General features: G+C 48.1%; 1 protein-coding gene across 1 annotated transcript in view; it reads right to left on the bottom strand.

The window, feature by feature from the left end:
• Nucleotides 1-1,320: 1,320 nt before the first annotated feature.
• Nucleotides 1,321-26,982, bottom strand: part of LOC147693305 (extracellular calcium-sensing receptor-like) — a 77,159-nt gene continuing 51,497 nt past the window's right edge. The window contains exons 7-8 of the mRNA XM_086935916.1: nt 11,562-11,571; nt 1,321-2,243 (exon numbers count right to left, since the gene is read on the bottom strand). Of these exons, the coding sequence (XP_086792042.1) occupies nt 1,321-2,243; nt 11,562-11,571 (933 nt within the window). The remainder of the gene's footprint in view (nt 2,244-11,561; nt 11,572-26,982) is intronic.

Raw genomic sequence — 26,982 nt, 5'->3', positions numbered from 1 at the left:
ATTTACAACAAAATTATTATTGCTACTCATTTATCTTAAACTGATAACACCCATTGTCAAAGCCATTAGTCCTGGTTGGTTTTAGGTTAAGTTAGATGTTGTGTTATATATGTGGATGCAATCAAATAAATCTCAGAGGAACCAACATATCTGTTGGGTGGATTATCATGGGTATTAAAATAAATTACTTTACTTGTTTGGGCCACTCCTTCAAATGCATAGGTCCTGCACCTTCTTGACCCCCCCCCCCAACATTATTTTCATCTCCCTGAAAGCCCTAGTGATAGTACCAGGTCAATTGGGGACTGGTCTTTTAGGTCCACGTTTTCACTGTGACTTTAAAAGTGAAAATGTTGAGCTAGCAAGAAGGTTTATTTGGATCCACAATAAGGACAAATTCCACCAGAAAATAGGATACCGTTTTCAAGTGTGTGAAGTCTCACTGCCTTTTGCTGCTCCTCTGGCTAAGGAAGATGGATATTGCACCCTACAGGTTCTGCGGCTTAGGAGGATTGAGCAGCACCTTGAGACCATCACGGGTGAGTAGCCACGCTTTACAAAACACTTGATTGATTGATTCATAAACACCCTACAGGTTCTGTGGCTGAGGAGGATAGATATAGGCACCCCACTGGTTCTGTGGCTGATAAGGATGGATATAGGCACCCTTTAGGTTCTGTGGAAGAGGAGGACAGATATAACACCCAACAGGTTCTGTGGCTGATGAGAATGTATATAGCATCCAACAGATTCTGTGGCTGATCAGGATGGATATAGGCACTCTCCAGGTTTTGTGGCTGAGGAGAATGGATACAGAACTCAACACATTATGTGGCTGAGGAGGATGTATAAAGGCACTGTCAAGGTTTTGTCGCTAAGGAGAAGGGATATAGCCACCCTACAGGTTCTGTGGCTGAGGAGGATGGATATAGCACCCAACAGGTTCTGTGGCTGAGGAGAATGGATATATGCACTCTATGGCTTCTTGGTGGAGAGGGTCAGTGCGGGCTCACTGCCTTCTTGCGATCCTCTAGCTGAGGAGGATGGATATAGGCACTCATATAGGTTTTGTGGGTGAGGATGGTGGATATAGACACCCTACAGGTTTCTTGGAGGAGATGTACAGTGCAGGCTTCCCTGCTATTGTTTACATTCATTGTTCACCTCTATCACTTTTGTCATTATAATATTATGCATTTGGTATTAGTTTTTTTTTCATTTCTTGTATTTAGAATCAGACAAGATAACTCAGATTGGATACATGCACCTGTGTGCATTTGCCTGTTTATTCCATTACACTATTTCGGGGTACCTGAAGGTCTATTCACTTTTAAAAGAAACAAACGTTTTTTTACCAATTAGATTGCGTCTAGTGTTTATTTCTGGTCTCATCAAAATAATATAGCACTTTGGAAAGAATATACATCCGAGCAGTCCAGCACTGGAGCACAGGATGGCAAACACCTCTACGGCCACCATGTACTTCCCCCGTGTGCTCAGGTACGCTGGGATGAAGGAGATCCACACACTGACAAACACTAACATACTGAAGGTAATCAGCTTGGCCTCATTGAAGCTTCCAGGCAGGTTCCTTGAGAGAAAGGCCACTATAAAGCTGACTGTGGCCAGGAGGCCCATGTATCCCAGCATGCAGTAGAAGAAGATGGTGCCTCCTTCATTACACTCAACAATCATTTTTTCCTTATAAGACACAATGTTCAGCTCAGAAAAAGGAGGTGATTTCACCAGCCAAACAACACAGATAACAACTTGAATCAAAGAAGAGATGAAGACTATGCATGTTGGTGTCTTTGATCCAAGCCACTTCCTTGCAGAGCTGCTGGGATTTGTTGCTTTGAAGACAATGACAACTACGATGGTTTTAGCCAAAACAGATGAAACGCTGACAGAAAATATCACCCCAAAGACCGTCTGTCGGAGCATGCAGGTGAACGTTTGAGGACGACAGACAAATATAATCGAGCAGAGGAAGCAGAGCATGAGGGAGGCGAGAAGAAGGTAACTGAGACCACGGTTGTTGGCTTTGACGATGGGAGTGTCTCTGTATTTAATGAAGACTCCAAGGACCAAAGAAGTGATGAAAGTCAAGAAGGCAGCAAATATGGTGAGGGTGAGTCCCAGGGGATCTTCAAACGAGAGGAATTCAGTCACTTTTAGGACGCAATGATCATGTTTTTCATTGGACCATTTGTCATCAGGACATTTCACACATTCATCTCTGCCTGAAGAAATAATGAAATTATGTTATGTTTGGAGATAGTCTCTGTCTATTGAGTAGACCACATTGTAAATGCAGGGGAACCGTCAATTTTATATTTCAGCCATACATATTTACTCACATACAAATCTAGATAATTGAAATAATGGCAACCAATGTGCTATTCATTAAGGCCAAGAAACGACTCCAGGAGGGCTGGCTCCATGCCAGATCATTTTGATAACCACTCACAGTATGAATAATCACCTTTTATAATATTTGTAAATGCATCTTAAATTGCTATTGTGATAATTTAGTATGACTTTAACTTTCCTGTTAGTAAAGTACTATTTATTTAAAACATAATTTAGGGTAGTCAGAGGTTTGTGACATACATTATACAGTTCACATATATGTACATATTCCCTCATACAACATAAATGTCCTTTGTTTATAGAGAAAAGTAACATGTTGTGGGTGTGATGGGAAAGATTACTGTCTAACAAGGAGACACTAAGGGAAAATATTGCAAAATATGGTATATGGTATAATATGGTATATGGTATATATGGAATTGAAATAGCAGAGTCTACAAAAGATCTCTTAACTGAATAAATCAGTTTTTATGAAGTTGAGGGTTACTGTTGAAATCTAGTTTGCAGCGTCAACATTATCAGCGCCATCTTGTCCCTTTTTAGGCCCATTCGTGCGTGTAAACGGCAGCCATTTTGAAAACCATGGCCTCCCTGCCCACTGCCGGTAGCCAACACGTCTCTCTCCCTCTCCCAACCTCGCAAGCATCCCCTGCGTGCTGACGGCCCCCGCCCTCACATGCTTGGATCATAAAAACCCCTCTCCAGCGCAACCCTGCCTCGGAACCCCATCCTGTTCCCAGCTCAACACCACCCTCCATTCCTTTCATCATCCCGCGTCCTTTGATAAGAACCCCCCCCCCATTTTCCTCTGTGCCCTATTGTCCTGCTTGTTCCCAGGCCACCACCTGGCCCTGTGGATGCTGTCTATTGCCCTCATACAGTAGGAGGTTTCCCCATCAAAGGATCCGATTGATCAAGGCCCCCCCACCCCGTGAGTTCTGATCAGATACACCCATTCCGGGAATCGGCAGAATGTCCCGCTGTGGGATGGTCATCATCCGCTGCGACTGGGGTGGGGACTTCTATTGTAAATGTGTGTGGGAACAGGTTTGAAGCGGGGGTTCTGAGGATGTCTTTTCCGTACATCAAAGTATTGACAAGAATGTGTTTTATGTAATAAAGCTATAAACCCGTGTATAAGAGGCCAGGCCGAAAGGATGCGTAGAGAGCACCTCGAGGAGATACCCTGTTGTCTGATTTTACGTGTTCTGCTCCGTCGGAATAAACTCCTGTTTCCTGCCTTCCAGTCCCCAGCGCCTGCCTCTTTGTTTGGTAATATCGTACGGTATGAGAGGCGGCTAACGCCGGGCAAAATACTGAAGGGTTCTTGGTCGAAATCGGCCCCTACTGTTTTACAATTGGCGTCCCAAATGCGGGGCCCATCAGCGACACGTGGATCCAGTGGAAGAGGTCCTGACGACAAAGTGAACGACTGCAGCGATCGGGAGAGCTCCTGTCCGATAGACCCTCGTCTGACAGCCGATCATCCGAACTTCACTGGTTCCGAACAGACCTCTCTCGAGTGATCTACGGTCCTGACTGGGAACCACCAGGAGTGCCGCGACAGAAGATAGAGGACGATCAGGCGCTGGATTCGGAAGACAAGAAACTGTCCATGCGGTCCGGGTAAGGTCACCTAACACGACAAAATTGCGAAATGATTGTTTGATTGTTTGGAAAATACTAGTATTACTCGTCGAATTGTTGGTTCTCTTTGGAGATTCGCTGTCTGCAAACGGAGAAGAATAGATTCTCTCTTCCTTTGCAGGTAGTGAAGGGTAGGTAACGCAGACTTTTGTCCCCGTTGTAACCCGTCGTGCCTATCTTTCTCCCCCACTGATTGATTGTTTGCCCGAACATTGTTGTTCGCGGATTGGTTCTTTCTGGAGATTCTCTGTCTGCAAACGGAGAAGAACAGGTTCTCTCTTTGCAGGTAGTGAAAGAGTAGGTAACGCAGACTTTTGTCCCCGTTGTAACCCGTCGTGCCTATTTATTCAACCCATTGATTGTTTGTTTGACCGAACATTGACTGTTCGATATTGGTTCTTTTGAGGTATTCTCTGCCTGCAAATAACGAAGAATAGAAATATTCTGTCTAGTCTTTGCACGCAGTGATAAGATAGGTAGTGCAGACTTTTGTCCCCGTTGTAATCCGTCATGCCTATCTTCTCCCCACTGATTGGTAGTTAGTTCAGCCCAGACCGCTTATTAGAGATGAACCATCCGGCTCCACTGGAAGGCACCCCTAATAAGGACATGTTCATGAAGCATGGATTGATCGCCATAGCCTATAGCAAGCTGTGGCATAAATATACGAAGAAGGATCAGAAAAGTCAGTGGCCACTGATAGGATTCTTCAATGAAGATAAAATAAGCGCGCTAGACACAGCTCTTCGTAACAGCAAGACAACGCCCACTATGCTTGACAGCTTCGGCATGTGGCGTAAAGAAACAGAACAACGTAAGAAAAGAAACGAAATTAGATTAGAGAAAGAACTACGGAAAGCAGCTCATATGGCTGCTAGGAAATTGGAAGAAGAGATTAAGGAGAGAGAGGAAGCCAAGCGGAAACGAGAGTCCGACACATCGAATCAGTGCCCTGTTAGAACGCCCTCTACGCTCTACCCTGAATTACCCTCGAAACCGCGAGCCAACGATGATCTCTTATTAGGTCCTCCGATCATCTACATGCCTCCTCCATATGCCCCTTCCCAACCATTAGCACAGCACCCACCGCCCCCAAGTACAGATGAGAGTAGCACCAGGGCCTCGGCCCCCATGGCCTCCGCGCCGGCCGAACCCCTTGTACTAGCTACAGCACAAGCAACAATGTTAGATGACCCTGAGACCCGACAGACAGATTCCACGAGAACGAACAGGTTGAGCAAAGATGAGCGAGCAGGGATTGACAAGGTAGTCAGGACACTAGTAGAACGAAAGGAGAATGAGTAGCACATCATGGATATGTTCAAATCATATGCGGGAAGCCACAGACGACACTTTGTCGTACGATTGTGTTATCATGCCCTAAATGCTTATGAGGACCGATATCAAGACAAAGGTCCCGAGAGCCTAACGACTCTATATAGAAAGGTGGATATCGGGAACGAGGGCGAGTGTGACGTGACGGACCTCCTTGCGCGTACGCTTGAAGTTCTCCGCCACCTCACTGAACAAGGGTTGGAAGCTAAACCTATGACATCTGTAGCGACCGAACCACGAATAGAACAACCTGGCGCCATGATGCCTATAAGGGAGGCCGCCCCCTACTGGGTCCCCCCACGAGGTCAGGGAACACACGATGATGTTAACCATCAAGATGCAAAAGGGAGTGTAGTGTATAACTGGGTTTACCAACCATGGGACCGACAAGACATCCTGACGTTCCGAAAATCTCTGCCCGATTTTTCGGAAAAACCCCACTGCCTTCTACACTGAACTAGGTACAGCCCTAGGTTCCACGATTATGACTCTAGCTGACATCGACTTGTTTTTCGGGTTATGTCTGCCAGCTGATGTGTGGAAGCAAATCCGGATAGTCGACCATCTTGAACTGTTCGGACATACCTGGTCACAACTCGATGGCATAGATAGACAACGAGAGCCTGGGCAGAAGCCTCTGAACCCCATTTTAGAACTCCCAGAAAAAATTGTACAGAAATTGAAAACCCTGATCCCAGAAAAGAAAGTAGACTGGTCGATAGTGACGGCCTGCCGCCAGAAACCCCAGGAGGACGTGTCGGAATATTTCTCCCGATTTGAGACGGTGTTTTCCGATTACAGTGGCCAGGACATGACCTCTGCGACCTGACACCACCTATTTGTCCAGAACTACGTCAAAGGTCTGTCGCAGGAAGTCTCTCAGAAACTGCAAGCCAGCGAGAGTAGTTGGGCAGCTTCCAAACCCGCGGCAATCCTCCAGATGGCTCAATATTACGAGCATCAGAAAAACGAGAATGACAGAGCGACGGAGAGAAAGAAAAAGGACTTGAAGGAAAGGGTGATGATTGCGCAGTTGCAAGGGGTGACTATAGGACAAGAGCAGTACAAGGGAAATTACCAAACGAATGCCCCTAGGAACTCACCCCCTAAAGACCGAACTCCTGCACCTCAGGTTGGACGTAAAGACATTAGCGAAGACCAATGCGCATTTTGCAAGGGATTCGGCCACTGGAAATCCCAGTGTCCGGTTTTGTTGGAGATGAATAAGAATAGGGACCCCCGAGACGTAGCGGGTGGTCCGAGAAATAGAGGTCAGGGGCGAGGGTCCACAAATGATACGAATAACGACAGATCAGGCAGAACGAATACGTTTGACCGTCCCCGACAGAACCAGTACCAACAGTCTGACTGCGACGACACTCACGACTTCGCATAGGACTGCCTAGGGCAAGGGAGGGATCCAGTCGAGCTCTATGTTGACCAGCAAGGTCCTTATGTCACCGCTAAGGTCCTGGGTACAAAGTCTCCATTCCTGGTAGACACTGGCGCAACACGTAGTGCGTTATCTAAACGACTGATTCCAAGGGCACCCTTGTCTGGCTCACTTGTAACATCGATAGGTTTCGATGGAACGCCCTCCACTAACCCTTTGTCCACACCGATCTCCTTCGACTTGGAAAATAACACCACTGACACGACGTTTTTGCTTTCCTCCAACACCCCTGACGCCATTATGGGACTTGACTTGTTGAAACATTTCCGAGCTACTATTAGATGTTCACAAGATGGAGTTCGAGTCTTTCTGTACGACAACCCAGCTCTGCTCAGACATTGCCCTTCCCGACGCATGTTTTCCATCACTGACACTGACTTGTCCCTACTTGACACTCTGCCTCCGTATCTGTGGGCCAAGACTGATTCGGACGTAGGACGCATGATGATTGACCCAGTGCACATAACTGTTCGACAGGACGCAATACTCCCGAAACTTCCACAATATCGGATATCGCCTGAGGGCGAGAAGGCATTGGTGAAGATTATTCAGTCCCTGATAGACGCAGGAGTGGTAGAGGAAGTGGTTAGCAATGTTTGCAACAGTCCTATCTTACCCATCATAAAGAAACAAGGAGAGGGAGATGAGAAAGCGTACCGCTTCATCATCGACCTTCGAGAGGTCAACAAAGTAGTTGTACCCCAGTACCCCGTGGTCTCGGACATCACCACTATTCTGACTTTGATTCCTTCTACTGCCACCACCTTCACTGTCATTGACCTCAAAAATGCTTTCTTCTCTATCCCCATCCATCCAGACAGCCGCTACCTCTTTGGCTTCACCTTGAAAGCCTGCTCATATAGATTCTGTCGAGCACCCCAAGGCTACACAGAAAGCCCCAGCATCTACAGTCAGGCCCTCAAGAGACAACTGGACGAAGTCCAGTTACCCGATGGAGTGGTGTTGATACAATACGTCGATGACATCCTTTTGGCAGCCGATCCCACTCCACTTGCAGTCACAGCCACCATCCAACTCCTGCACTTCCTTGCGGAAAATGGCCACAAGGTCTCCAAAAAGAAGCTGCAATTCTGCCAACCCCAGGTCACTTACATAGGCCACCTCCTGTCCAAAGACGGAAGGAAACGTACTCCTGACCGAATCCAAACCATTCTAGAGACCCCAGCCCCTAAGACTCAGAAACAAGTCCGCTCCCTACTAGGCCTCACTTCCTTCTGCCGGCAGTGGTTACCGAATTTCAGCCTCATCGTGAAACCGCTGCTTTCTCTGCTGGCCAAAGATGTTCCCTCCCCACTCCCTTGGACCCCTGAATGCCAATCCTCCTTCATAGAACTACGAGATGCCCTTTGTTCAGCCCCTGTACTAGGAACCCCTGATTACACAAAGCCCTTCTCCCTCTACACTCACGAAAGGGAGGGATGTGCTTTGTCTGTCTTGACCCAGTCCATTGGCCCAAAGCAACGACCGTGCGCTTACTTCTCTGCCACTCTTGACCCTGTAGCCAGAGTTTTGCCTGCCTGCCTTTGAGCTGTAGCTGCCGCTGCTATCTCTATCCGACAGAGTGAGGGAATCGTACTCTCGAATTCCCTCACAGTGTTAGTACCCCATGCGGTTGACACCCTCCTGAACCAAACTAAGACGCAACACCTGACGAGTGCACAACTGACTGGATACGAATTGACTCTGCTTGCACCCCACATCACCCTGAAAAGATGCACCACACTGAACCCGGCAACTTTGTTACCCCTACCAGAGAACGATCCCAATGTGTCCCCCGTACATGACTGTGTGACCCTCACGGACGAACAGACCAGGAGTAGGGTTGACCTCAGAGACACGGCTTTTCCTGACCCTGACGGAGAGCTGTGGGTGGACGGTTCTTGCATCAAACTCCCCGATGGCACTACCTCAGCTGCTTATGCAGTTACCACAGCCCGAACCGTAGTAGAGACAGCCCGCATCACACAACGATCTGCCCAAGCAGCAGAACTGATTGCCCTCACGCGAGCATGCATCCTGGCAGCAGGAACCACAGCAAACATTTACACCGACAGCCAGTATGCCTTCGGGGTGGTTCACCACTTTGGGCTCCTTTGGAAGGAGAGGGGATTCTTGACCTCGCATGGCACCCCCATCTTACACGGAGATCTAGTCTCCGCCCTAACCGAAGCAGTCCTTCTCCCCAAGTAACTTGCGGTAATAAAGTGCCAAGCACACAAAAGGGTGATAGACATCATTGGACAAGGGAATGCACTAGCCGACATGACTGCCCGAACCACAGCTGAGAATAGGACGACAACACGCATGTACGTGACCAGGTCACAAGCCGAGAAATGGACAGACGCTAGGGAAACTATTAGGGACATCCAAATGGCCAGCACACAACACAAATTGACTGAATGGGCATGGGTGGGACTGAAAGACGATGAAGGCTGCTGGCGAACAAAGGACACGAACAAATGGTTGCTACCTGACTCATACCTGATCCCCATACTGACTATGGCACACTCCCCTGCACACATAGGATCGGCCCCTATGATCGAACTTGTCTCCAGAGTTTGGCACAACGACAAAATCACAGACTCCGCCAAACGTCTGGTCCAACAATGCTTGATTTGTTTGCAACATAACCCTGGGAAAGGAACTGTAGTACCCCGGGGAGGGTTTGGGGTTCCCAATCACCCGTTTGAAGTCCTGCAGATGGACTACATCCAGCTAGACAGATGCCAAGGCCTGAAGTACGTACTTGTTGTGGTGTGCGCATTTAGCAAGTGGGTGGAAGCCTATCCAACCCGCGACAACACTGCTATGGCCACTGCAAGGGTACTACTAAAGGAATTCTTCCCTCGTTACGGCCTCTGTCGAATTTTATGGAGCGACAATGGCCCCCACTTCGTAGCCGGAGTTATCCAACTCATCTTAAAAGGGTTGGGTGTAAAACAGAAGTTCCACGCAGTCTTCCACCCCCAATCGGCGGGACTCGTTGAACGACACAATGCCACTCTGAAACTAAAACTGGCTAAGATAGTGGCTACCACAGGACTGAAATGGCCAGACGCTCTCCCACTGGCATTGCTATCGATGCGTTCCACCCCCACCAAGCACCACTTGACACCTTACGAGGTCGTATTCGGCCGGCCCATGAATGTCTGGTCTGCACCAAAACCGACGTCCATTCATGACGTCCCAGACGTCCTGATGTCTGATTACTTGTACCAGTTGACTAAAACACTGTCTGTTATTCACCAACAGGTGCTGCATGCCATTCCTGACGCTTCCAGGGGTCCCGGACACACCATCCAAACTGGAGATTTTGTACTGATCCGGAACTTCCAGCATGCAAAGAGTCTGGAACCTCGGTGGACGGGCCCCTGGCAAGTTCTAATCACCACCCAAACGGCACTTCGAGTGGAAGGAAAGCGCAACTGGTTGCATGCACACCACTGCAAAAGAATCCCTTCGACTCTGACGACGACCGAAGACGTGGCCACCCAAGAAGAGCTCCTGAGCAAAGACCGACCGGCACTGAACTGCTATCCGGACACAGAGACACTTGAATTAGCAAAAACTCCTGATCCCACTGTGCCATCCAGAGAAGGGTATAACCTGCGACGAAAGGAGGGAGCTTCGGCTAAGCAGACCATTGACTAAGTCGAAATTCTCAGAGCGGTGGCTTAACACTACTAGGGTCGCCAGGAGAGAAGTTTGTGGTTCTGCCCGCTACCGAGCCCCTTGAAGATGATGGAAGCGCCCAACAAGAAGGTGATGGAAGCAACCGGACATCCGAAGATCCGCTACAGGAACCCAAAGACTGACAAAATCCACAGTTTTAAGACTATTGCACTTTTTATCACCTTTCTCTTTTGCCTCCTCCTCATGACCACCCTCTGGATTGTGGAAGAGAGTGCACCAGCCCATGAGACATTCCTAACCACTGCACAGCCAACCACAATGAAGGAACATTATCTGATTTCTCTTTCACCCCAACTCCGGGAGAGGCAGAAGGAGTTCTGGAACAACTCCTTCGTGCAACTGCTGCACCAGCACAATCTCGCTACCAATGCCACCAACTGCTGGATCTGTGGGTTGCTACCCCACGCCACTAGACATTCCATACCCTTCATCCCTTCACCCTTCTCAATTCACGGCTCCTGCCTTGCTTGGATGATCCTCTTGCAAGAAAGCTATAGGGATAATGCCACCTCCAGCAAAACTATGACACATTTCTTTCATGAGGTCTGGCAGAACAAAACGAGGAAAACTGCTGCACACTTCTGCCCACAGACCTCCAACGACTCTATCCACATGGACATCCCTGTCAAAGAACGAATTGAAATGCAGGTGTTTAACAATCCGACCAGACCCACCTTCTCCTACCTCCGGAAACGAACAGCTGCCACCCTGACTGTGGCCCTATCCGTCATCAACGTCACAGGCCTTATGTGCATCGAAGGGCTTGGGACACAGCTGGTAGGCCGCAGCGCTTGCCACATCACCAGAACTTTGGACTCCACCGATCCACCCTCTTTTGTCTCCTCTCCGAACATGTACTTTGTTTGTGGTACAAAGGCCTACACCTGGCTCCTCAAAGGCTGGGGGGGCACCTGTTTTATCTCCTTCATCCTTCCGCCGACCAATGTGGCTCCAGCGAATCACCACAGACAAAAACGAGCCAAGGACATTGAACAAGCCGACTCCACCGGAGCACATTTCCTTGATGCAATGAAGGGACTTGTTCCACTCTGGGGCCCGATGGCGAACAGCCGTGCCATCCGCCACTTGACCCAGGCAGTCGAAACAACGATGAACATTACAGCTGGCATCCTTGCGAACAATACAGCCAAGCTTCAAGCGGTCCGCCTGGTGGCTCTCCAGAACCGCCTTGTTCTAGACGTGGTTCTAGCGGATCGCGGAGGAGAATGCCGCATCATAGGGTCCAGCTGCTGCACATATATACTGGACAATTCTCCCTCAGTGTACAAAGCCATCGAACATCTCCACAGACTTTCCTCAGAAGTTCACCAGGAGCAAGAAGAATGGTCGCTTGGTGGATGGTTCTGGAGTACTGTTAAGCACTGGGGATGGAGATTGTTTACGATGATCCTGATTCCTATTGTTGTAATATGTGGGTTCTGCTTAGGAATCCAATGCCTGCCGCCTCTGTGTTCACTATGTGCGAATTGTATCTGCCCTAAGACTGTGGACTTCGAAAAGGAATGCATGAGAGCATTGTACGATGTTGAGGTTGGGAATTTGATGAAGATAGACATCGATTAGACAAGTTGGCTAGATATGTTGAAAAGGGGGGACTGTTGAAATCTAGTTTGCAGCGTCAACATTATCGGCGCCATCTTGTCCCTTTTTAGGCCCATTCGTGCGCGTAAACGGCAGCCATTTTGAAAACCATGGCCTCCCTGCCCACTGCCGGTAGCCAACACGTCTCTCTCCCTCTCCCAACCTCGCAAGCATCCCCTGCGTGCTGACAGCCCCCGCCCTCACATGCTTGGATCATAAAAACCCCTCTCCAGCGCAACCCTGCCTCGGAACCCCATCCTGTTCCCAGCTCAACACCTCCCTCCATTCCTTTCATCATCCCGCGTCCTTTGATAAGAACCCCCCCCTTTTCCTCTGTGCCCGATTGTCCTGCTTGTTCCCAGGCCACCACCTGGCCCTGTGGATGCTGTCTATTGCCCTCATACAGTAGGAAGTTTCCCCATCAAAGGATCCGATTGATCAAGGCCCCCCCCCACCCCGTGAGATCCGATCAGATACACCCATTCCGGGAATCGGTAGAATGTCCCGCTGTGGGATGGTCATCACCCGCTGCGACTGGGGTGGGGAGTTCTATTGTAAATGTGTGTGGGAACAGGTTTGAAGCGGGGGTTCTGAGGATGTCTTTTCCGTACATCAAAGTATTGACAAGAATGTGTTTTATGTAATAAAGCTATAAACCCGTGTATAAGAGGCCAGGCCGAAAGGATGCGTAGATAGCACCTCGAGGAGATACCCTGTTGTCTGATTTGACGTGTTCTGCTCCGTCGGAATAAACTCCTGTTTCCTGCCTTTCAGTCCCCAGCGCCTGCCTCTTTGTTTGGTAATATCGTACGGTATGAGAGGCGGCTAACGCCGGGCAAAATACTGAAGGGTTCTTGGTCGAAATCGGCCCCTACTGTTTTACATTATCATGAATATCAAAACTATGGGGCATATTTACAATAACTGGCGCATCCCTGCAAATCAGCAGGGATGCGCCAGTTATTGTGCGCCACAGCTCCGCCATCATGGATGTGCCGCATTTACAATGTGGCGCACCATGGTGCAAAAACAGCAGAGATGGATCTGTGCTGTAAAAGTGACGCATTGCTGGAGTTGCGTCGCAAGCGCGACGCAGCTCCAGCAATGCTCTGGGGGCCCTATCTAGTTAATGCTGCGTCAATCCTTATGCCTGCTTCAGGCAGGCGCAGGGGTTTGAAGCATTATGGGCCTAAAAGTGACTGAGTGAAATCTTTTGGATTTCACTCAGCCACTTTTAGGAGGCATTCCTGTGCCCCCCCCCGCACAGGAACGCCTACATGTGGCGCAGGGCATTACAACGTGACGCATCTCCCAGATGTGTCACGTTGTAAGTACCCCCGCACCATGGAGCAGGATTTGCGCCACCGCTGCGTCACAAAAGTGATGCAACGGCGGAGTAAATGAGGCGCAAGGGGCTTGTAAATCTGCCCCAATATGTTTAGCCACTTTCAAAACAGAAGTAGTATACATGGGGAATAATCATTGTTTTGAAACAAAATTGTATAAAATAATTTGATATTGTTAAAATAAACTTTGTGCAGTGGTAAGAAAGAGACACACAGTTGACAGGTGCAATATTAGGCTAGCTATTTGCTGGCAAATATTTCATTAAGAAGACTGATCATCTTAACATGTTACAAAGTTTTGTGAAATATAATGATTCCAGAGCAATTGAGTAATTTAGAGGATGATTTTAGTCTGATTCATTGACGTTTTGTTTCCTTACTTTAAAATGTAAAGAGCCTTAACCAAGAAATTTAACATATTTTGAACCTCTCCTATTCTATAACATCTCTTGGAATATAAAAAAAAGAACTAAGCACATTAGCTATGTGCACCAATGCATATATCTCAGTATCTTTAATGCATTATTTATTCAATCTACTTCATACAATCAATTTTATTCTGTTAGTATTGAGCTCCCTCTCGTGTTTTAGTAAAACATGTAACTTTGTGCATACAAAAAATAAAGCCATAAAAATAAAAATGAATATTTGCCCTTACAGGCTCAAGAATGGAATTACAAAGCATTCTCAATAGCCAGATTTCTAATAAGGACCAAGATTGAGCAGAAAGGCATACAATTGTTGATGTTTTTTTGAGTCATCTTTCATCTTCTTAGTAATTTATTGTTTCCAGAACATGAATTCTGAATATCCACCATAATAGTTAGATAGTCTAGTAAAATGCAAGGGCTGTCTGGTTCCACAGTAATCAATTGACTCCCCACCAATACTCTTTGTAGAATTGCCTGGAACAGACTCTGGGGCATGAAAAACCAAGTCAAGGGCACACGTTTATACAGTAAAAACAATGTTTGTTGAAGTTTCGAGCATTTGAAGAGTTGTACTTAAAGTTCACTTGAATAGTAAATGTTTATAGTTTTAATCTCAATAGGAAGGACAACCAGCCAACATGTGTTTCTTCACAATGGAAAGTATTCCGTGACTTCTTCAGGGCTGTCAAGGAAACGTTGATGTCACAGAGGAATCTCTCCACCGGTGATAATTCCGACCCGGCTGGTCTATTTAAGAGTAAGTGATAATGAAATCCATAATGGTTCGAATTTCCGGACGAGGGACTTTTTTCCAGCACGTCGGCATCGACTGGGAATTTTGGCCACTACATTGGCCTTGGAAAATACAGGACGCTGAGAATTATCATCCTGCACGTTACTACGTTCATGTGGATGTGGAAGATTTGGCCAATTTTTTGGGCCTTGTGATTTGGATGATTGTGGGACTCTTAAGAATCGTAACTTGGGCCAATTCTTTGGGCCACCAAGCTTGGACGATTCTACTATTGACAAGCCGAACACTTCTATAACTAGCGGACCCTGTTTACCTGTTGTTGACCTTGGGAATTATTGACCCACAAATTTAGAATGATTGGATTGAGATTATTATACCTAAGCCCTGACGAAGTTCCATTCGGAATGAAACGCGTTGGCTGATGTCCAATTTTAACAACATCTACAATAAAGGATAATATTTTTTGGGATACATTTGAAGCTTAATGACTTTGTCTCTGGGCCACCTTCCTCCTCCTTACAAAATCCACAATGCTGTTGGGGAAAATCCGAAATCCGTGGGTCGGTGGGTCAACGTCTCAACGGATCTTAATTAGCAAGGAAAACCTTTGTGAAGTGAATAGGGAAGCTCCAGGGTGGTGGAGATCCCGAATGGAGTGCCTGAAGCATGTAGAAGGGCGGGTCAGTCGATCTAGAAGAATGTAGTAAGGAGGAGTGCAGGCACCGACTTGTCTCTGTTCCGGATACGGACAGCTCTGGGGCATATTTACAAGCCCCTAGTGCCACCGGAGTGTCACTTTTTTATGCTTCAGTGCCGGCCTTTATTTACAAATCCAGACAAAGCTTTACACGGCCTCGTAAATATGGCCCTCTTTCAGGCATGTAACAGGATGAAATCCGAGGAAACACAGGTTGGATTAAAACTCAAATCTTATTTATTAGAAACAAGATCTTCAGCCACAGTGCGGACTAGTACGTTCCCTTGGATCACGATCATCAACTGACACAGCTGATCGAATCCTCGGTAACGCACACTCCAACCACAATACATAGCCGGCATTCCTAACGTGGTTACATACATAGCATTCCAACAATCCTAACGTGGTTACATACTAAACTTTCCCCACGAACCAATTCAGACCCACTACAACACCTCCCCCTTTAATATGTAAAACAAAAAAACGACAAAAAAAAGAAAAAACAAGAAAAATAATACATGGAATATAAGCAAAAGTTAACCAAAAATTTCAGTAAGTAACAAATTCTCATACCTAGCTGGCAATCTAATACAATCTAATAGGTCCCTCCGGTTAGCAGGAGGAAGATGGCGGCCGGATAGGAGTCTCCGGCTGTGAGCTCCGCACTCGCCACACACAGACATGACAAGGAACAGCTAAACAAACAGTAGTTGATCTAACTACAATTATTACAGTTACCTCTCTTTATGAGAATGGGCGCACGGGATTCTGAGTCCCCTCGAGCAGCATACGGAGCTGTATACGGTGGTATCTGGGCAGCAGCGTCGGAAGCCAGCAGAGGTTGCCTGTGCGCAGCAGCAAGATTGTCCTTCCTCTTCCGGGGCAAAAGCGGCAGCAATAGACACAGCAGCGGCAACGCGGAAGAAGCACCTCTCCTGAAACCCAAACAAGCGAAACAAGCGCAATCCCGGGGGAGAGGCACTGCTGAGCTCATACTGAATCGAGTATTCGCGGCAAAATCAGACGCAAAGATTACACGCTGCAAGGAAGAATGCAAAGAGGATTTCGAGATCGTGGAAAAGAGAAGGCTGCTCACCAGGACTTTGGGACAACAGGAATCCATGAGCAAGGTACAGGGGGGGGCCGGAGGTGAGGGAGTAACTGTGCTGGATTTACTTGTGGGGTGTGGAGGGGACAGGGTCATAGAGAGTAGCAGTGTAATTAGAGGAGAGAAAGGAGAGAGGGAGAAAGAAAAAGAGAGAGACTTTGAGGTTGAAACAGAAACGGACCTAATCATATCAGGTACTCCTGAAGTAGTGGAGAAGTCACTTAAACCGGACTCAGAACCAGGAGCTAGGAGCAAGGAAAACTCGACTGAAGAAGTAGAGGGCGGAGCGGGGAACAAGCGAAGGTCCAGCTACTGCTTAAGAAATAGGCAGTTCTCCAAACAAGTACTCCCAACCAAACAAACTGTTATACCGGTTATACCTAAGGTTACAAAAAGAAAGCAAACTGCCAAATCACAGCAAAAAAAGGACAAAAACATTAAAGCAAAAAATCAGACAAAGCAGATAATTAAAGTTACTCCCTCTCTCAGATCCTTCTTCAAAGTACAGCAGCAAGTTCAAGTAGGGCGTAAACTCTCAACTACTCTTAGTCACCCTAATCCCCGAGATAAAAATATCTCCCCGGTCACAAGCATAAACACGAACCCAATCTGCACCACTATACCCACTATACGCACTGTACCCCCTGCTACCCCTGTCACCCCTAAAATAATTAACGGAACTAAAGGGAGTGAAAAATCTCAGGGAAAGAAACAAGAACCAGTAATCCTCAAAGACTCACAAATGGAGGAGGCGAGAGATACAAACATGCCTACTACCTCTAGTACTAGCATACCACAGCATGAAAAGCTAGTGACAACAGAACCTTCTTACATGGTAGAACAAACAGAGAAGCTCTTGGAAAAATTCATGGACAAAGTCCTAGGAGAAATGAGAGAGATATTCTCAGTCTCGGAGGCTAATCAGAGCAAGATACAAGAGGTATGCGAGGTTTTAGACCAAAAAATGAACGCCCTCGGAGAAAGAGTTGCCATAGTCGAATCAGTGGTGGAGAATCTCAGTAAGAGAGTTGACACAAACCAGAAAGAAATAAGAAAACTCAGAGAAAATGAAAGAAGCATGAGCGAGAAAATGGAATCGCTTGAAAACCAGGCGAGAAGGAATAACCTAAGGGTCCTTAACGTGCCGGAGAATATGGAGGGTACGGACATTAAAAAATGTATTGTCTCTCTTTTTGAAAAACATTTCTTATGGTCCAAGGAAGTCAATATTACTGACGACATACAGAGGGTACACCGCGACCCTTTCAGGAAAAACAAAGACAGGAAGACACCGAGAAAAATCCTGATAAACTTTAAAACATATACACTGAAAGAAAGACTACTTAGTGAAGGTCTAAAACAGGGTAGTTTGAAAGAGGACAACTGGTCCTTCAGGATTCGCTCAGACATATCAAAGACTACCCAAGACAGACAGTGGGAGTTAGGACAACATATGCAGGAACTAAAATCTCTTGGAGCCAATGTCCAGATGAAATTTCCTGCCGCATTAAGGATAATGTGGAAAAATAAGATGCACAACATCAGAGACCCCAGAGAGGTAGAAACCATTATTGAGCAAATAAAAGATCAACTACGAACTGAAACAGAACCCCATGCAAGATGAATATCACAAAATCTAGGTGAAGTAACGAGCTCGAATAGGGCGAAGAATACCAAAAGAAGAAGGGAGGCTTCGTCAGGGTGGTAAACAATGAACCCCACAAAAAAACGCAAATATCTCATAAAAAGAATGCACGGGTGGGGAGCAAAATAGGGAAAAAGATTGAAAAAATTTCCTCAGCGCTCACAGTAAAAGGAATTATTGGGACCCATAGAACACGGAAAAAACAAGGGGGCATATTATCAAGCCTGTGCGCTAAAATTATCGCCGCTTTATCGGCCGAAAACGGCCGATAAAGCGGCGATAATGGGCTTGATAATATGCTCTGTGGAATTCCAATCGAAGCCCATGTTAGATGTCTTCACATCTAACATGTGCTTCGATTGGAATTCGATAGAGCATATTATCAAGCCCATTATCGCCGCTTTATCGGCCGTTTTCGGCCGATAAAGCGGCGATAATTTTAGCGCACAGGCTTGATAATATGCCCCCCGATGCTCATAACAGGAATGGCGACAAAATATAAACAATTCAAGGTACTCTCTTGGAATGTTAATGGACTCAGGACACCTAGCAGAAGGAGAAGGATTCTTGAATATCTGAAGGAAGTAGACAGCGAGATAATTATCCTACAAGACTTGACTTGACTTGACAAGAGACGCACCTCCTAAGTACGGAATGGGAACAAATAATGAAGAATCTGAAATGGGTTGACACCTATGTTTGCACAAATCAAGAATGCAATATCAAAGGCATAATAATAATTCTTAAAAAAACACTTAAAGCCTAAATTGAGCACAAATCAGTTGATAACAAGGGAAGATGGGCTTTTATTAAGGTAAGAATATACGAAAATTCATATACCTTGGCAGGGTATTATGGCCCAAATATAGATGACCCACCCCCCCTAAAAAAACTGTAAACAGAACTACTGTCAACAACTGCCCCGATAATATTAGGTAGAGATTACAATATTTTAATAGATCCGAGCCTAGACAGACATCCCCCAGGGAAACAGTCAAATCTCCCAAAAAATGAGAGAATGGCTAGGTAATTATAAAAATGACCTGGGTTTGCTGGATATGTGGAGAGAGAAAGGAGACAAAAATATCCCTACACTTTTAACAATAAAAAACTTGGTCATAGATCACGAATTGACTGCTTCTTAATAAATGGTACATTGCGAGACAAAGCCAAGAACATAGAACATTTACCAGAACATCTATCTGATCACTCGGCGGTACAACTAACCATGCAAATAACGAAAAATAATGTACAATCAAGATGGACGGTAGACCGCACAATATTACTAGATCCACAGGCAGCAGAAGAACTGGAGACAACAACAGCCAATTTTTTTAAGGAAAACCAAACTGGTACATCAAAACAAAATATCTGGGACACATATAAAGCGGTTATTAGAGGCAAGTTATTAAGTTTGGGTTCACACAGAGCCAGGACTGCAAAATTGGAAATTGGAGGTATGGAAAGTGATATTAAAGAACTTGATCTCAAGATAATGGTGGACGCTACTCCAGATGTAAAAGAATCAAAGGAGAAACAAAGGCAAGAACTAAAGGAAAGACTGGTAAATCTCCTGGAAAATAAAGTAAAGACTAGATGGGAAGCCAGTAAGTTATCTAATCATGAATATGGAGAAGGATGTGGAAAACTGTTGGCCTGGAAGACGAAAAAAGAGCAAACTAGAAACAAAATAATCTGCATTCAACGAAATAATATAAACGAAACTGAGGACTCCATAATAATGCAGGAATTTGTGAAGTTTTTCTCTAATTTATATAAGGAGGATGTAAATCCCACAGAGGAACAGATCCAGAAGTACCTAGAACATATACCCCTTCCACAACTAACCGAAATGGAAAAAGAAGAGCTAAATAAAGATATCACAGTAGAAGAGGTTAGAACCATCATAAAAGGCCTAAAAAAAGGTAAAGCAGCTGGCCCGGACACCTTACCAAATGAGTTCTACCAGATTTTAAGAGACTCTCTGGCGTCACCATTAACAGAATTACTAAATCTAAAATATACAAAAAGAGAAAAAATCCCAGATTCCTGGAACGAAGCAACAATTAGCATTATTTTAAAGCCAGGAAAACACTCAGCAATATGTGAGTCATACAGACCCATCTCACTGCTTAATTGTGATTACAAAATTTATATGCAGGTCATGGCGAAAAGACTAGCAGTGATAATGACTAAACTGATAAATCCTGATCAAAAAGGCTTCATAAAGGGTAGGCAAATACAAGAAATCACACACAAACTTTTTGCCGCAATAGATATAGCCATCGCAGAAAAAGTACCACTAACCATAATCACTTTCTTTTTTTTTTTTTTTTTAAATTTTTGAAAACCTTTATTGAGACCAGAACACACAGCTATTCAGCCTGACATCCCGGAGGCGAGGCAGCCAGAGTAAAGGAGGTAAATAGTGTCAGACAGTGAAATCATCATCATTAAAAGGTTAATTTTATAATAGAAAAACAACAACAGGCGCCCGAGGCGCGAAGTGGCTATACATAAAACGTGACGCTTGGTGTCAGGGATGGGCAGGGAATAGGGCAGGATAACATTCAGGAAGGTCAGATATCAGAATGGGAAGGAGGGGGGTGAGGGAAGACATCAGGAGGAAGGGTCATAGTAAATCTCAGTTGGTGTTACAGGCTAGGGAAATTCGGTATCTTGTAGAGCTACTGGTTCAGGCGGTAAACACACCTCCCCCCTATATTCGTTCCAAGCGCCCCAAATTTTCATCCAAGATCGAGGTTTCCCCCTGGCCACATAGACTGTCCTTTCCCTACACATACACCAGTCCATGTTGGCCTTCCACTGCACTAATAGAGGGGCCTCAGTCGCACCCCACCGCTGGGCTATGTCCCTCTTCGCCACCATGTTCCCCAGGGTTACCCACCTAGTTTGTGCAACGTTGTGGTCGGTCGGTTCCCATACATTCAAGAGGCATCGACGGGCCTCCGCCTGGGAAGCCACGCCAGTAACCTTCGCCATCACTCGGTGGACCCTCCTCCAATAGGAGGCGATCACCGGGCAATCCCAAAGGATATGCAGGAAAGTGGCAACGGCCCCACAGCCCCTGCGGCAGAGGCCGTCAGGTGAAAAACCCATACGCAGCAATCGGGGCCCAGTCACGTACACCCGGTGCAGGACCTTAAACTGTACGAGGCGAAGACGGGAAGAAATGGCAACCTCCTTGGGAGAGGAAACCGCACTCTGCCAATCCTCGTCGTCCAACTCAAGGCCATCGGCCACCCATTGTTCTCTCAATCCAAGGAGGAGGTCTGTGCGTGTATTGATCAACTTCTTGTATGAGAGGGAAATTGCACTGTCTGGCATATGCCCATCCAGGACCCTATCCTCCAGCGGGGAACTTTCAGGAATGACGCCATCCGGCGGGGAGGCCGAGACCAGCGCGTGTCTCAGCTGCGCATAACGGAAGAACTCCGTCGCGCCCAGCTGGTACTCAGTTTGCAACTGGGGGAAGGTCTTAATCACACCCCTAGAGAGCATGTCTTCAACCCTACTAATGCCAATGAGGTCCCACCTATCAAAGCCCTTGGTGTGCCACAGTCTGCCCAGGATGTCGGAGTCAAAAAGGGGAGTGAACCTCGTGAGCCTGCCCTGCCATCCCTGCGCCTTGGTAACCGCTTTCCAGGTGCGAACCGCCGTTCGGGTGGGTCCCGTTAACTTGCGGTCAAGAGATTTGGAGTATAGGGCGCGGTAGTAATTACCGCCGCCCGTCAGCCACCTATCCATGGCGTAGCCGGGGTTGACCGCTGGGCCGAAGAACCCATGGTTCAGGGCCGCTAGCTGCGCCGACCAATAGTACCGGCGCATGTCGGGGAGGGCGATGCCCCCATCGTACCAAGGAAGCGTGAGTTTGTGGAGGGCGACACGGGGGCGACCCTCCCAGAGGAGGATACGAAGAAGGCCTTCGATCTCACGAAAGTAGCGGGCCGGAACAGGGTCTTGCGCGTTTTGTAGTGCGTACAGGAATCTGGGCAGGGCCATCATCTTGAAAAGGGCGGCACGGCCAAGAAGGGAGAGTGGCAAATGACGCCAACTGTCTACATCACGTCGTAGTCGCTGAAGAGGGGGGAGGAGGTTGTTGTCGTACCGAAGCTTAGCATTACCGGAGATGTATATACCCAGGTATTTGAAACCGCGCGAAGCGATCTGAATGCCGCAGCCCCTAGGCAGGCGTGGGGTATCTCCTTTGAGGACGTATAGAGAGGACTTGGCCCAGTTGATAACCAGGCCAGAGTACCGTCCAAAGAGATTGACAACGTCACAGGCCACAATCAAGGACCTGCCAGGTGAAGACAGGTACAGCAGTATGTCGTCAGCGTACAAAGAGACCCTGTCTTCAAAGCCAGGGGTCCATGTAATTCCCCTCAAGTCGGGATGTGAACGCAACAACGCTGCAAGAGGTTCGAGAGCCAAGGCAAACAGTAGGGGGGACAGGGGACAACCCTGTCTGGTGCCGCGACGTAGGGGAAATGGCGCCGATAGGCGGCCATTAACTGTGACATTGGCCATCGGGTCCGCATACAGTAGCTTCACCCAGCTAACGAAGACGGGTCCAAACCCGAGCTTGGCCAGAACCGCCCATAAGTAGGGCCACTCGAGCGAGTCGAAGGCCATAGTGGCATCCAAGGACGCCAACACAGCCGGCTCTGCAAGAGTATGGGCCCGGGCCATGACCCCATGAAGACGGCGTAAGTTCAGGGCAGTATTACGGTGGGGGATGAACCCAGATTGATCAGGGTGTACGAGATCGCCAATGACACCAATCAAACGATTAGCCAAGAGTTTGGCAAGGACCTTGGGCTCCGCGTTAAGGAGGGAAATAGGACGATAAGAGCGACAGACGTCTCGCGGTTTGCCCTCCTTGTGGATGACCACAATGGTGGCCAATCGCTGGTCCTGGGGGAGAGAGCCTCTCTCAAAGGACTCCAGAAACATCTTACGGAGGTGCGGGGAGACTGCGTCCGAGCGGATTTTATAGAGTTCCACTGGTATACCGTTAGGCCCAGAGGCCTTACCAGAATTAAGTGAACGGAGCGCCAGATCAACTTCGTCCGCGGTAATGTCCCTATCCAGGTCCTCCCGTTCTTCCTCGGAAAGACTGGGCAGGTCGATACCGGAGAGGAAGGCCGTCGAGTCCGCCTCCGAAAAGTCCGAGGCAGACTCATAGACCCCCCGAAAGTAGTCTGCAAAGGAGTCCACTATGGCGCTGGGATCCGTAAGGATCGCACCGTTGTCGCCAAGGAGTTCTGGCACCACCCGGCTGGCCATCTCTCTTTTGTCAAGCCAAGCCAACAGTTTCCCGGCCTTGTCGCCCACGTCGTAAATGCGACCTCGTTGTTCCTTGGCCAGGACCAGAGCGGCATTAGTGGCCAGGGCATGATACTCGGCTTGTTTCAGCGAGAGATTGTGTAGGACCGAGGGGTCCGGGCTGGATCCCAGTTGAGCTTCAAGGCGTAGCACTTCCTGCTCAATAGTCAGCATAGCGGAGTCTCTATCACGACGGGTGGCAGCGATAAGGGCCTGGGCCTCTCCCCGGAGCACCGTCTTAAAAGCCTCCCACAGTGTAACGGCCGACTCCACCGAGCCCACATTCTCGGAGAAGTAAAGGTCAATGGACTTGGCCAGGAGAGAGCGGGTCTTGAAATCGCGGAAATACCATGGATTGACTGCCGCTGGGCGCTCCGACAGAGTCACCCCAAAGTCAAAGGAGACCCACAACGGGGAGTGGTCGGATATGCCCCGCGCAAGAAATCGGGCCTCGGACACGGCAAGCGCATCCGAGGCCAACGTAAGGACATAGTCGATACGCGAGAGACTTCCGTGCGCTCCTGACAGGAAAGAAAACTGAGGGAGCGTGGGGTGCAAAAGCCGCCACGCGTCCACCAGCCCAGTAGACTCAAGGAAGGACGGCAGCCACGTCTGTTGCCCACGTAAATCGCGAGGCGGCTGGCGATCAAGGAGACCAGAGCAGACCGAGTTAAAGTCACCCCCCACTATCAAACGACCAGCCGGCATAGACAAGATGGCACCACCAAGGTCATGAAAAGTACTAGACTGAAGCCCTGGGGGGACGTACACGGACAACAACGTGAGGGAACGCCCTTCCCATCTACCAGCCACTGCGGCGTACCTCCCCCTGTCATCAATCAAGGTGGTGTCTATCTCTAAAGGAAGGGATGCACGCACAAGAATACCCGCCCCCCTGGAGCCGGAAGAGAACCCCGAATGCACCACCATTTTGTACCCTTTGCGATTAAGGGCTTTGCAGGCGTTGCCCACCAAGTGCGTCTCCTGAAGAAGTACAACGTCTGGCATATGCCGTTTAATCAATTGTATAACCACCCCTCTTTTGATGCAATCACCCAACCCGTTAACATTCCAACTAAGAATTTTCAATACTCTACCCCTCATCCCTCCACCTCCCGCCCCGCCCATCACCCAAAGACACTTGCATCAAATAAAGTCCAGGATCGCCATTGTCCATTCGCCACAAAAGAGAAAGAAAAAGAAACACAAAACAAAAGAGAACTGTACCCAACCAACCCCCCACCCTGCACCCCTGCAGTAGACTAAAAAGCCCCCCCAACCAGCAGTGTGCCTGTCGCCCCATTAACTACTCTACAAAAGACCCAGAGGAGTAAGGAATCCCCGTGAAGTCGTCCCGCCACCCACCATGAAAAGAAGGAGAGAATAATCGCACCAAAAACTCCAGTCCGGCGGTCCCCTAAGGCAGGGGTAGCCTCAGCTCCCAGTTCATTCTTGCCGCTCCGCTCCGCCCGAGGCGCCTCCGACATCTTCCTCTTGATCTTCCCGCTCCGGCGTTACAGTGTCCAGCCACTCGCTCACATTCTCAGGATAGTCAAAGAAATAGGCACGTCCCTTGAGTTCCACACGGAGCTTCGCTGGGAAGTGCATTGAGTACTTGAGACCCATGTCTCTGAGCCGTCTCTTCACTCCCGCGTAGCTCAACCGTTGGCGTTGAACCAGCCTGGTGAAATCCGGGTAGAAATGCACCTCCGCATTCTGGTAGTGTAGTGGCCCGTGCGATCTGGATGCCTGGAGGATCGCATCCCGATCTCTAAAATTGAGAAGGCGCGCCACAATTGGCCGCGGCGCCGCTCCCGTTTTAGGTGGCCCCCCTGGCACACGGTGGGCACGTTCCACGGAGAAGAAATTACTCAGTCCAGTAGGCGCCAGATGTGTCTTGACCAGTTCTTCCACAAACAGGTCCGCTGCGCCATTTTCGGACCCCTCCGGTACCCCCACTATCCGGACGTTCTGCCGCCTGGCTCGCCCTTCAAAATCCTCCAGTCGCTTTGAGAAGAGATCGGCAGTCGATCGCAGGTTCCGGACCTCGGTCTGCAATTCAGAGACATCCGAGGTCAGACTAGTGGTCTTGATGTCAAGTGCTCGCACACGATCATTTGTCTTGCCCAAGTCGGCCCTGATGAGGGAGATATCAATGGCCATGGAGTCCACTTTATGGGACAGAGTCTCATGCTGCTGCTGTAAATCGGCACGGAGACTGGTGATGGCGCCCATGACGTCTATTAGGGTAAGATCCGAGCCGTCCGGCGGGCCAGTCACTGGGGCCCCTTTGGAGATGGCCCCCGATGTGGACGGCGACGTAAGAGTCACATATCGCTCCATGCGGTTGTTCTGTGATTGCGATTTGCCCCGACCACCTTTGTTGGTTGCCCTGTCCGGATCGCCTCTGCCCGCCATGATGGGTCCCCAAGAACAAAGGACAGGCGGTCGCAGGTCCGGATCCACAGCCGAGAGCCGGCCGGATCAAAAAGTCACAATCAGCTCGACGAGGGCAATACCAATGCGGAGTGTCGTCACCAAGGAGCCGGCATGCAGGGCCCGTGTGGTCCGATCGGGCGGAGTGACGAAGTGGCGAAGTCCGGACGGACAATGGCACCGTCCCGGAGCGGAGTTCAGCTCGACGTAACTTTGCTCAGGAGTCACCGATTTGGAAGCCGATTGCAGTCCCCGCCTCAGCAGGCCGTCAGCATTACAGTCCCACCAATGTGGGGCAGGATTTTAAGCAGGATAGTTGCGGTGGATCGGACGGTCCACGGAGCTCCGGGCTTACGCGGCCATCTTGGTCGCCCGCGAAGCTCCTCCCCCAACCATAATCACTTTCGACGCTGCCAAAGCGTTTGACAGAGTAAACTGGTCATTCCTTAACAGAGTCATCAATAAATATAATCTAGGAGAAAATTTCGGCAACATGGTGGCAGAGATATATACCAAACCAAGGGCTAAAATATTAGTCAACGGGAACCTCACAAACAACATTGACATACAAAGAGGGACAAGGCAAGGATGCCCACTGTCACCCCTGCTTTTTAATTTATATATTGAAGCCCTTGCAGTCTCGCTAAGAAATCATGCCACAATAACCCCATTTCAGCATCAGGATTGGTCGAAAAAAGTGGCACTATATGCCGACGACTTGATGATTTTTACAAATGACTATAATAGCTCTTCGGTTGCAATAGAGTCCACAATAACCAAATTCGGAACAGTATCAGGATACCTTACAAATCAAGAAAAAACCGAGGCTATGAGCTGGAACACAACCATCAACAATCCATATACAAAAGAAAAAATAAAATACTTAGGTATCACATTAGTGAAAGACATAGAAAAAATACCACAGATAAATCTGAATAGAATCGCCATTGAAACCACGAAATTACTCCAAGTATGGGATGGGCTACCTCTTAGTTTCCTGGGGAGATCAAATATAGTTAAAATGCCTATTGTGCCTAAATTCACCTATCTATTTAATACAATTCCACTGGAATTCAAGAGAGATGCCTTGAA

The sequence above is a fragment of the Lissotriton vulgaris genome, chromosome 8 (genome assembly GCF_964263255.1).
Source record: "Lissotriton vulgaris chromosome 8, aLisVul1.2, whole genome shotgun sequence".
NCBI lineage: Eukaryota > Metazoa > Chordata > Amphibia > Caudata > Salamandridae > Lissotriton > Lissotriton vulgaris.
This window is presented reverse-complemented; position numbering and strand designations above follow the sequence as displayed.